Here is a 12,307-nt window from a genome sequence, read left to right on the forward strand (position 1 = left end):
AGCTTATGAGCATGGAAGGTTGGTCATCCATTCCATCTCTGGGTGGCATACTTGATAAGAAGCATGAAGGCTGGTTGTCATCTCTCATGAGCTTGGAAGGCTGGCTGTCCTTCCTATTTGCAACCCGTTTCTCTAAATTCCAAATGGATTATTATACGAATCTACGATTGCATATATATAATAAAGAGAAGCATTTAGATTAGTCACAATGGTCAATAATTTCTGCAAGTACCACTATTGCATGAACATGTATATATGCCTATAATTATATGTTATTCACAGATTTATCTTTTAATCTAGTTTCTGCTATTATAAATATTTACTTCTGCTCTTAATTCTGATTGGATTCCTTTAATCCATAAATCCTTTTCTGCTTGATGCTTGATCATTCGATGCTCCCTCTCAAAGTAAATCTCCCTTCTTTTTATATCCTTTCACTTTGAAGGGATGTATCCTTCCATGATGAATTGCTGCTCTGGATTAATTCGCTGCTCTTCATTAATGTTATCACAAACAATGCCGCCCCCAAGAGGAATTTGCTGACCTTGCTTAGCTCCAATAAATATATATTAATTATATTTTTTTAGCGGTCTGATTTATTATGATCGGCTGGAGCATGGTACCTTTGGTGAACCTAAGGAGACCCATGGGCTGCCCTCTTAACAAAAAACGATTTTTTAATTTTTTTCTAAAACCATCTATATAAACAAAAAGGCCCCTGCATATCAAATTTTGATCTCAAGTGATAACATTGTGAAAATGGCATGCATCATGAAGGTTTGTGTGGTTTCAAAGCCCTTAATTTGGGCTTTCCCCGTGAGGGGTGCTGCCCTTCGACCCTGTTGGGGGCAGTGCCCCCAAAACCCCACAAGGGGCACTACCCCTCAACCCTGTTGGGGGCAATGCTCACAAACCCCCATGAGGGGTGCCCCCAACAGGGTTGAGGGGCAGTGCCCCCAAAACCCCACAAGGGGCACTACCCCTCAACCTTGTTGGGGGCAATGCTCACAAACCCCCATGAGGGGTGCTTCCCCTCAACCCACTTGGGGTCTCCATTCCCAAACCTCCACTAGTTATTAGTTGGTGATGAGAAGTTGGGATCTAACTCTTGAGTGTGTTGAGTTAGGCATTATTGTTGCACAACCTGCTGAAAATCGTTTTAGATGAGACGGCTTGTATAGTACATGGCTAGTGGAAGTGACATTGTAACTCATTGCGGTTCAAGTGAAATTGAACCAAATGTTGACTTTGATGCAGCTCAGATTACCGGAACTTCAGTCCATTCACCCTTAGGGCCTACAGCCCAGATTTCAGGATCTTGAGTTCTTTCACCCTTGGGGCTCATCTATCATGAGTTGGTTTTACTCCGTCTCTCCCTAACAGCATCACACCACTCCTCAGGAAAAAAGGAATTAGAACTGGTTAAGAGCTTGGGACTGTAAATATGTCAACAACTGAAATTAAGTATGCCTGTCATACATATTGCAGTCTATGTTAATATTACTGTTAAATTCTGCCTAAGAACATCATCAAGCTTCAGATATCAAGCATACATATTAAGCACATCCCCATGCATATCATCAAGAACAAGGATGTTACTGCCTATAACTTAATAACAGTTCTGATCTGATCTGATCGATGGTGATGTCACTAGATGCTTTTGATTCCTTCCCTTTATATCTCTCAATGTGAGGGAGAGGTCACACCTCTTCATCATTTATGCCCTTTGGCAAGAGACACACCCTTTACCATTAGCACCATTTGAAAGAGTGCAACTCTTCATTATTTCTGCCCTTTGAAAGGGACACAACCTTTCATAATCACATTTGCACTTCCGATTTTCAAATTACCCCCCTCTCAAATGAGGTTCTCTTCTCCCTTTTATATCTCATTGTTAAGGGAGTCACAACTTTTCCTTCCATGTCTTTTGACCATTCATTGACTTAATTAAATATTAATTAATTATATTTAATTATATTTAATTATATTCTTTTATATTTTAATTTAATTTTTAATATTTAAATTTATTATTATTATTTATTATTATTTTCTATTTCAAAGTGGGGACATTACAGCAATATGAAGTTTGTGTGGTTTTGAGGGCCTTAATTTGGGCTTGGTAGACCCCTTGCTGTTTCCAATCCAGGCCCTTAATTGAGGCTTCGGTGGGGGTGCTGTGCCTAGACCCTCTGCTGTCCGCAAATCTAGGTCATTGGTCCCTGAGTTCCCTATATCCGCATGTTCGGTTGTCGCGAGATTTTATGGAACATAGTAATTTTGGCGTCAGCTTCATGTACAACCCAAAGGAATGTCGAAACATAAAAACTATTATCTCTGTAGCAGGCAGAGACCAATAAAAATATGAATAAAACTGACACAAGCTGACATTTGTTTTGATTCCGTTAATTATATATGATGGCCTCAAAAAAGGTGGCGGCTTGTGTTATTAATAATTAGATGTATTTTTATAAGCTGTCTTTCCTTCCTGTTTTAAGCTATTTGTAGTCTGCTACCATATTTATGTTTTATGACCAGTTTACTGTAGAATAAATATGAACTGTGTGATCTTACTTTAACTTTTCCATTCAAAATAAGCATGAAGATCTTGAAGATCTTGTAGAAGGCAAGCTAGAAAGATCTCTTATATATTCCTAAGATTTTTTACTTGACTCTTTCCAAACTATTCTTTCCTGTGCAAATCTTTCATATAGTGGATCAAGTTTTGGTTCTGCTGATATTGATTTCTACCATTTTGTTTAGATAAGTTTCATCCATTTTTCTCGGTTTGCTTGCAGACAGAATGGACAAGAGAGGAGGATGAGAAGCTACTTCATCTTGCAAAGCTTATGCCAACACAGTGGAGGACAATTGCACCAATTGTTGGACGAACTCCATCTCAATGCCTGGAACGTTATGAGAAACTTTTGGATGCGGCATGTGTAAAGGATGAAAATTATGAACCTGCTGATGATCCTCGGAAGTTAAGGCCTGGCGAAATAGACCCTAATCCAGAATCAAAACCTGCAAGGCCTGATCCAGTTGATATGGATGAAGATGAAAAAGAGATGTTATCTGAAGCACGAGCCCGCTTGGCTAACACCAGAGGTAAGAAAGCAAAGAGAAAAGCACGAGAAAAACAACTTGAGGAGGCAAGAAGGCTTGCCTCCCTTCAGAAACGGAGGGAATTGAAGGCAGCAGGCATTGATGGCAAACAGAGGAAAAGAAAGCGGAAAGGAATTGATTATAATGCAGAGATTCCATTTGAGAAGAAGCCTCCACCGGGATTTTTTGATGTTGCAGATGAAGAAAGACAGGTTGTGCAGCCTCAGTTTCCAACTACAATAGAAGAGCTAGAAGGAAAGAGACGGGTCGATATAGAAGCTCAGTTAAGAAAACAAGATATTGCACGCAATAAAATAGTACAGAGGCATGATGCACCCTCAGCTGTAATGCAGGTTAACAAGCTCAATGATCCAGAAGCAGTTAGGAAGAGATCAAAACTCATGCTCCCAGCTCCACAAATTTCAGATCGAGAGCTTGAAGAAATAGCAAAAATGGGTTATGCAAGTGACCTTGTCATGGGGGAAGATGAACTTGCAGAGGGTAGTGGTGCTGCCCGTGACCTCCTTGCAAACTATAGTCAGACCCCACGGCTGGGCATGACACCTTTAAGAACGCCACAAAGAACTCCAGGTGGGAAAGGAGATGCCATCATGATGGAGGCTGAAAATCAAGCACGTTTAAGGGAGGCACAGACTCCACTGTTTGGGGGAGAAAACCCAGAGCTGCATCCCTCTGATTTCTCAGGAGTCACTCCCAAAAAAAAGGAGGTTCAGACGCCAAATCCTATTGCAACACCTCTGCACACTCCTGGAGCAATTGGTTCAACTCCTCGAATTGGAATGACGCCATCAAGAGAGTTATCTACATTTGGCATGACTCCTAAAGGCACCCCTATTCGAGACGAGCTTCATATAAATGAAGGCATGGAAACTCCTGACAGCTCCAAGGCTGAAAGTCGAAGGCAAGCAGAGATAAGGAGGAATCTACGAGCTGGTTTGAATGAACTTCCTGCACCACAGAATGAATATCAGATAGTTATCCCTGACCCCCCAACAGAGGATATTGAAGCGGTGGAACAAATGGAGGAAGACATGTCTGATAAGTTAGCTAGAGAGAAAGCAGAAGAAGCTGCAAGGCAGGCAGCTTTGCTTAGAAAAAGATCAAAGGTCTTGCAGAGGGGTCTTCCGAGACCTCCTCTTGCTGCTGTTGATTTCATTAAGAATTCTCTGAAAAGCATTGCTGATGATAATGGTTCCCTTGCACCAGCAAACTTCATGGAGCAAGCTGATGAATTGATCAGAAAAGAGCTAATATCTTTACTGGAGCATGACAATGTGAAGTATCCACTTGAAGATGGCCTGGGAAAGGAAAGAAAGAAGGGCAACAAGAATAACCCAAACGGAAGGCCACAAGGTCCTATTCCTCAAATAGATGATTTTGATGAGGGAGAACTAATAGAGGTATACATTCCAGGTTTGACTTGCCTTTAACTATGTTATGTACATGATCTGGTAATATTTGCCAGTTTGTGATTCCTTCTGTCTTAATTAATCAGCCTGCTAATGCGTGGACTATTATTGAAAGGAATGTTTCAATTGTTTCCTTAATTTGCTTTGGCACTATTTTATTTTCTATAGCTTGTTTGAAGGCAGTAAACAAGGTCTTAAGTTTGGTTGTATAATGAGAATAATCTCATAGCTGTCGTGAATTTTTTAATTCAACTGTCTATGGTTTAACCATAGTAAACCTTCATCCAAATATCATCAATCGTGAGTTTTGAATATTTTTTGTTTATCAGCTTTGTCATACAAGTGAAATTTTTTATTTATGCCAACATATCTGCTTGTTTTCATTGTTTTACTTCCAGGCATCACAATTAATTGAAGATGAAGTCTCAATCCTAAGGGTGGGAATGGGCCATGAAGAAGCTTCAGTGGATGACTTTTCTGAAGCCCATAATGCTTGTCTTGAAGATATGATGTTCTTCCCAGGTCGTAACACCTATGGTCTTGCAAGTGTGGCCAGTGTTGCAGATAAACTTGCAGCACTACAGAATGAATTTGAGAATGTGCGGAATCATATGGAAAGTGGGACAAGAAAAGCTGTTCGTCTTGAGCAAAAGTTGAAAACGTTGACTCAAGGCTATCAGGTATGCATGATCTTTTAAAATTGTTTTTAGTGTATGAGACTTGAAAGCAAGTTATTTTTCTGCTCGAATATGGTTTTGTGATACGTAGCTCATTTGAAACAGTTTAATGTGATAAGGATGATTTATCTTCTTCAATTATCTAGAGTGGTATGATAGAGCTTTTTTCTGCTCTTAGCCTTCTTGTGTATCATGTTAACATTACTTCTAACCTACTTTAAGGTTTGCATTATTTAGCAATCTTATTGTTTAAACTTTTGTTGTTTGTGTGGACAGCTGAGGGCAGGTAAACTCTGGACACAAATAGAGGCAGCCTTCAAACAGGCAGATACTGCCGGTACTGAACTGGAATGTTTCCGAGCATTACACAAGCAAGAGGAATTGGCAGCTTCTAATAGAATTGAAAGCTTGCGAGAAGCAGTCAGTCAGCAGAAAGATCTTGAAAGACAACTACAGTTTAAATATGAAAATCTACTTGTGGAACAAGATAATATGCAGAAACTTTTACAGGAATATAAGGAAAGGACAGCTCAACAAAATGATAATAACATTGGGGATAGCAGCAATCCTGAATCGGCACAGTTAGATTCTTGCCAGGTTGATATAGGTGGATTAGAAACTGAGAAGGTTGTGAATGACTGCACTTCCGACCTGGCACAGTTGGCTTCGCACCAGGCTGATATGGATAGAATGGAAACTGATAAGGTTGTGGATGGAAGCAACGCTGAACTGGCACAGTCAACTTCTTGTCAGGTTGGTATGGAGGGATTAGAAAGTGAGAAGATTGTCACAGAAGCCTTGGAAGTTTCATTTAAAGGCAATGATATTGCAATGTTGGACAGCAATCAAGCTTTTGATGGTCATTCTTCTTTGTCACCAGTCGAGGATGGTATTGAGAAGGTTACGAGTCCTGGTCAAAACAAAGATGGGGTAGAAAATTCTGGAAATGCTACTAACATAAAGGCTGATCATGTACTTAAGTCGGATGGGCCTAATTCTATTTTAGAGGATAAAACAATTGACCAAGTTTCATGTGGGCATACTGCTGATTTACATGGTGAACATATTGAAGAGGTCATGCAACAGCAGGGTGACGTGATGGTCACTTTGGATGGTCATATTTCTGTTGCAGATGATGTAGATGCTCAACATGAAAAGCAACATGATACTGACATGGTAGCTCAGTCAGAGAGCCAGCATAATGTTGTGACAGATGATAATGTTGAACAATTAAATCTTTTGACAGATGATAATGTTGAACAATCAAATCACCAGAACACAAAGATGATGATTCAGTCAGATGTTCAGAATGATGTTTCAATGGATGAGAATGCTGAACAAGCAAATAAACATGATACTGCCCTGGTAGCTCAGCCAGATGTTCAGAATGATGTTTTGTTGGATAAGAATGTTGAAGAAGCAAAACAACATAAAACTGACCTGGCTGCTCATTCAGATGCTCAAAATGGTCTTGTGAAAGATAAAGACATTGAACAAGTTGAAAAAGAGAAAGAAATGGTAGATTTACCAATACCTCCTCTGAATGATATCAAAGATGATGTTATTGGACCTGTGAAGTTGCAAAATCCTCTCCCTATGTTAGTTGTGGATTTGTCTGTTGAAAATCCTAGTAAAAAGATAAAGATTTTGGATGATATGGAAAAAGGTGTTTCAGCACAGATGCAGCCAGAGGTCGGTAACAAAGTTGAAGATCCCAACAAACAGGTACAGGTTTTCGATGATTTGGAAAAAGATGTTTCAGCACAGACAGAGCCAGAGGTTGGCAACACAGTTGACGGGATTGTGGATGATTGTAAAACTAGGTTTGAGGAGCAGCCACTTCTGTCAAATGCTGATGCTGAAACAGAAAATATTATCATTACAGAGAGAGAACAGTTTGCCTCACATACGGAGCATGTTATACCTTGACAATATTATGGACGTGGTGAGGCCTTTATTTGTTTTTGGTCTGACATTTGTTAGCATAGAACAAAGCTAGAATCAATAGTTGTCATTATGAAGAGGGTGTAGACCATAGATGAAAAACTCTCCGAGTCTTTCACAGACTTGCGAGCCCTAGTTGGACACGAGTCACTCGTGGGTAAACTCGGCAAGTGTTTTTAAAAAACCTGCAGTGATTTAAAACCTAAAAAATTGCCGAAAACCGCTGAAAATTGTGGAAAAAATCGGTGGTAAAAAAAATTTTAAATTTTTATTTCGTCGAAAACCTAAATTATATTACGTATTTTGTCTTTTGCTGGTGCGACGAGGAGTATTTGCAACGCGGGCGACGCGAATAGGCACAATAACGGGGAAAAAAAGCCCGATACACAAAGTTACCAGGTTTTAATCGATTTTCTATATATTTCAAACAAAATTTTAGTAATACGGTTATTCAAGGATGAAAAATCTATATGAGCAAGGATGAACAATCTATATATTTCAAGTTAAAAATATATGTTGCAAAAATATAAAGAATTTATAATAATCTTGATTTCTAATAATGCACCATTTAGAAATGTAAGGAAATTAGTAATAACTGGAATATAGCTAAAAATTGTTTAAATTTTAGGGAGCTAAAGATCTGCAATTTATTAGAGTTTTATGCATAATAGAGTTTCCAACTTCATATTTAAAAAAAAAATGTATTTTCAAATGTTCGATAAGGTTGCCGAGTTAATGTTGAGTTTTTCCCCGATTCTTCGTGAGTCCCGAGTTTTAAATTTTTTTTGAGCTTGCCGAGTCATTGCCAAGTCCGAGTTTTTCAACTATGGTGTAGACAACTACATAACTTTGGGAATAAGACATTGTTCTCAGGCAGGACCTACATTGACTACTATCAATTGGAGTACTTAATAGAATTGTCTTTGAGACAGTCCTCGTACTTGTGAAAACCATAAAGAGTAGATATTTGAACTTTACCCTTTGCCTGTCTTGCTAGTCATTTAACACCAAATTGTTTTACTAGTTCTGTTCATTGTTGTGCTGAAATTTGCTATATTTTATCTTGCGTATGCTGCGTTACACTTTTCTTTTGGTCATAGGTTGGAGAGCAGTCCAGTTACAACTTATTCACACACGTGACTTACTTTTTTAAGAGTTTATGCTTCTATTCTCTTTGCTCTTATCCGATCTTGCTGCTGGCATGTTACTATGACATTCATTGAATGCAATTTTTATTTCCTTAACTTCAGTCAAATGACCAATCAGGTGTTTGTATTTTCACTTTCTAAATGTTTGACTTCATAACTATGCTATATCTCATGACTCGTAGTTTTTCAAACTTTGAAGTATATTTTTTTTAGTGTATTAATTGGACTATCAATATTTTTAAGGATTTCATTACAATTTTAAAATTAATAGAAACACAATTTATTATAGACCAAGATTAAAAGAATTATGCATCAAACATTGGGAACAACTGAGCAAGTAATTCTGGAAGCTCACCATTGCATACAGCCATTCTCCATTAAAACCATTCCCACTCTGCTGCTACACTATACAGTTAATACACCCACATAACTTGTACATTCACATTTGCCAAAGCCCACACCTCACAGGGCTATCAGAGCTGTATTCAAGGTACAACTCTCAAAGATTGGCCTCAGCTCTGGTAGCTGTTGTAATTGCCATGAATGTTAATTCCGTCTCCTCTATCTCAGAAAATGTGTTTTCCAGAGTCAGACATGCCCCAGATGCTATTAGGCATATAATGGAAATCATATGCTTTTATATTGGGATTATTTCAGCCCTACCCAAATGGGGCTTTCTAATTATGAATCCTAAATTGCAGGTGCAGACAAAATGTCCAAGTATTCAGAAACCAAATCACAGAAAGTGGTCAGAGACAATAAAGTGTGTGGTGACTTGTATCAGAGAAGACACTAGTACTCCTGGTGAAGGCTCCCCCTATATGAAGCGGTGCTGGCCTTCACACCCATTACCAAATTAACACAATTTGTTGAATTTTTATATGTGGAGGTTTTATGCTTGAATATATGGAAAATGCAGACCTCTTGTTGTTTTCAAGGATTGTTTTCAGGATTCCACAATACTGGTATGGTATCCTTATTTTAACTTTTAATAGTATTTTGCTGCAGAATTAAAATGATGCGGTATTTTTTCATTTCTTTAATTGCAAAATCTTAATTAAGACCTTATGTTTAAATCGTTGTATTTTTTTGTGCTGGCAGTTTGTCTGAATGATCTGATATCTGCAGCTTGTTTAAAGATGGCGACAGTGCTCATATCATCTACTTAATAGGTTTTATGTTCTATAAAAGCTTTATAAGTGTACACAATTAGATTTTCTCTTGGCAAAACCATAGAAAACTGCACTGTGTATCAGAATTTTCTCAAAGAGATTTTTTGTAAGTTAATTCATGAAAACCTCATGCCACCTCACTCACTCCTGCCTTAAGCTAAGTCCAGCCCTTGAATTTTTCTCTTATTACCCAACTTTTAGCCTGCATTAGATTCAAGTTTGCGTGGGTTTTCCTCGGGACAGTAATTTTTTGGTGTTCCTGCGTAATTGGTGTTTGAGAATACCAAAATTTCATTGTTAACTCTGAACTGCAGTTCATGATATAACAATCCGTAGTATGTAGTTGTGTAGAATGTTAATTTAAATGTGACACTAACTATATCCTTTTAGAGACAAAAAAAGCATATCACCTTTAAATAATGAACATTAGTACAATATAAATTCTCTTTATTTGGCTATTTAATTCACAGATTGTACAAAGAATGGAATGCTTTGCTTTCTGGAGTGTCCAGTTCTGAAGATTATTCTACTCTCAAGTAAGTTCTATATGAGTTATCAGATTTTAGTTTGCTTTGGATTGTCCAAGCCATACCCTGGCCTTGTTTTGCTGTCCGAAATAAGTTGGTAAATCCTTAAGCAGGAAGTTGGGGACTGTAATTGATTTGAAGCAGGTAGGCTTCATATATTACTAATATGATTTCTGAAAAAATAATTCAATAATGAATACTACCTAGACAATGTTATGCTCCAACACACGGGCATTTTGTATTTTTCCTTGTGCTGACATGCAGGTGAAGACTGGCATTTACTCCCATTTCATAATTATGATGAAAATTTTCTAATAAATTAATCAATTGGGAAAAACAACCATTAAAGTATCCTTTAACAATAAGCAATGGATATGTTACAGATTGATATTTATCTTAAAATATAAAAGGTCACTAATGTTACACATTTTATACAAAACCCTGCAATTTGCATAGTTATCATATTGGCTAGCGCCCATAAACTTAACACCCAAAACCATATTTTGGGGACCTGAGCAGATTTTTGAGCTGGAACAGCCGCAGGCGGTAAAACTAATGTTTTGAATTTTTACCAGCAAATGGCCACTGTTATGCTTAAAGTATTAGCTTTGTCTACTGCCCAGTGCCAACACATGGTTGCATTATGTGTGCACTTTCAATCTGGTGATACTTAATGCTTTTGGTTTCCACGCTGCATGGCTAAATGAACCTTGAATCTGATATCACCGAAAGACCTAACTACCTTAAACTTAGTGCTGGTAATTCTGGAAACCATCTAAAACTTGAGCCTGAAATTCAAGCCTAAAGGAGCAATTTACTAAAGTTTTATTTGGAGGACTCGAAATGAAGCTGTTACATACAGACAAGTGGATTTGTTATGGCTTCTTGGGAATTGGTAGATGAACGGTTAATAGGAGAATACAGTAGTTGAGAACGATTTAGCGATTCTCAATTCCACAAAACAAAACAAAAAAAATCAAAAGGCCGCACGATATACCCCATAAATATAGGAATCTTAAATAAATTCTTTTACAGATGTCTATCGTATTGGTGCTCAATGTTTTAGGTTCCCAAATTCTTTAAAGCCAAGGCTTTTTTGAGCATCAAGGATGTCAAACTTAGGGCAAAAGTCAATTCAATTTATAATCAGGTAAGGTTACAATGGATCATTTTGCTAAGATTGTAATGCCCTCATTAACTTTTGGCTTTGCAAGGCCAAGGGGGGCTTCCTTGAGGTGCTGGATTAAATACGACCGTATAGAATGGAGATGAACTTTGAAACAAACCATACTCTGGGCATAAAACACTTATATTTGTTTCTCACTAAGTGGTTGTATCTGTTTTGACAATGTAATTGTTTTGCACCTTCATAAGACAGATGAACAATAAAGTGTTTAAAAATGTGGCTTTGGTAAGCCCTAATCATTTTGCTTACACTTGGTAGTGAATGTAATGCAAATGACAAAGTTTGTAATGAAGCTCAATTTTAGTTGTTTTGAGTGTGTTGGTGTAATGGGAGGTTGAGCAAGAAGTAGATGGGTGCCTTTATTTAGTCAGGCAGCAAAATCTCAAGTATCATTAACCAAAGGATATAATACAATTGTTTTGCACCTTCATATAACATATGAACAACTATGTAAAGTGTTTAAAAATGTCACTTTGGTAACCTTTAATGATTTTGCATACACTTGGTAGTGAATGTAATGCAATCGACAAAGTTTGTTATGAAGGTTAATTTTAGTTGTTTGTGTGTGTTGGTGTAATGGGAGGTTGAGGAAGAAGTAGATGGGTGCCTTTATTTAGTTAGGCAACAAAATCTCAAGTATCATTAATTAAAGGATACTGTTGTGAGGTATTCACACATCGCTCCATTGCGAATGGGGATACCCACTTTTTTTTGCTTTCTAGGTAGTGTTAGAATCCTTAGCTATTAACCTTTGCATAGAGGGGTATAGGTGGTCAAAAGCTAGGAGTTAGGTGGATAACCTTGCGGGAGGTGTGAAATGAGTGAGTAGAACCTTCACTTCATGTACATACACTCGAGTGTACTTCATGACCATTTCCCTTAGAGTGAATTCCCTTAAAAAGCCTTATTTAATTGGGAATTAGAGCGTTTGAATGAAGATAGTGAGAATGGTTTTGATTTGAGATCACCTCTTCTTTGGAGCAAACTTTACTTAATGAGCTCCTTGATTGGAGCAAATTTTGCATTTTAGGCCTTCATAGTTAAAGTTTGACATGGTATTGTGAATGAAAGCTTGAGAAACCTAAGGATTGAATTGGTAAAACAATGAAGTACTCAAGGAA

At 37.8% G+C, this 12,307-nt stretch overlaps 1 protein-coding gene across 2 annotated transcripts in view; it reads left to right on the top strand.

Moving 5' to 3' along the window:
* LOC131029479 (cell division cycle 5-like protein) overlaps nt 1-9,838 on the top strand; it is a 34,288-nt gene extending 24,450 nt beyond the window's left edge. The window contains exons 2-6 of one of the 2 annotated variants that reach the window (XR_009102783.2): nt 2,796-4,523; nt 4,931-5,212; nt 5,486-7,154; nt 9,003-9,266; nt 9,403-9,838. Coding sequence is in view for 1 of the 2 variants with exons in the window: in XM_057959971.2 (XP_057815954.2) it covers nt 2,796-4,523; nt 4,931-5,212; nt 5,486-7,138 (3,663 nt within the window). In the remaining variant the exon portion in view is untranslated. Of the gene's footprint in view, nt 1-2,795; nt 4,524-4,930; nt 5,213-5,485; nt 7,428-9,002; nt 9,267-9,402 lie in introns of those variants that run through there. The other variant, XM_057959971.2, reaches the window with a different exon arrangement.
* Nucleotides 9,839-12,307: the final 2,469 nt, after the last annotated feature.

Source organism: Cryptomeria japonica, chromosome 4 (genome assembly GCF_030272615.1).
Source record: "Cryptomeria japonica chromosome 4, Sugi_1.0, whole genome shotgun sequence".
Lineage (NCBI taxonomy): Eukaryota > Viridiplantae > Streptophyta > Pinopsida > Cupressales > Cupressaceae > Cryptomeria > Cryptomeria japonica.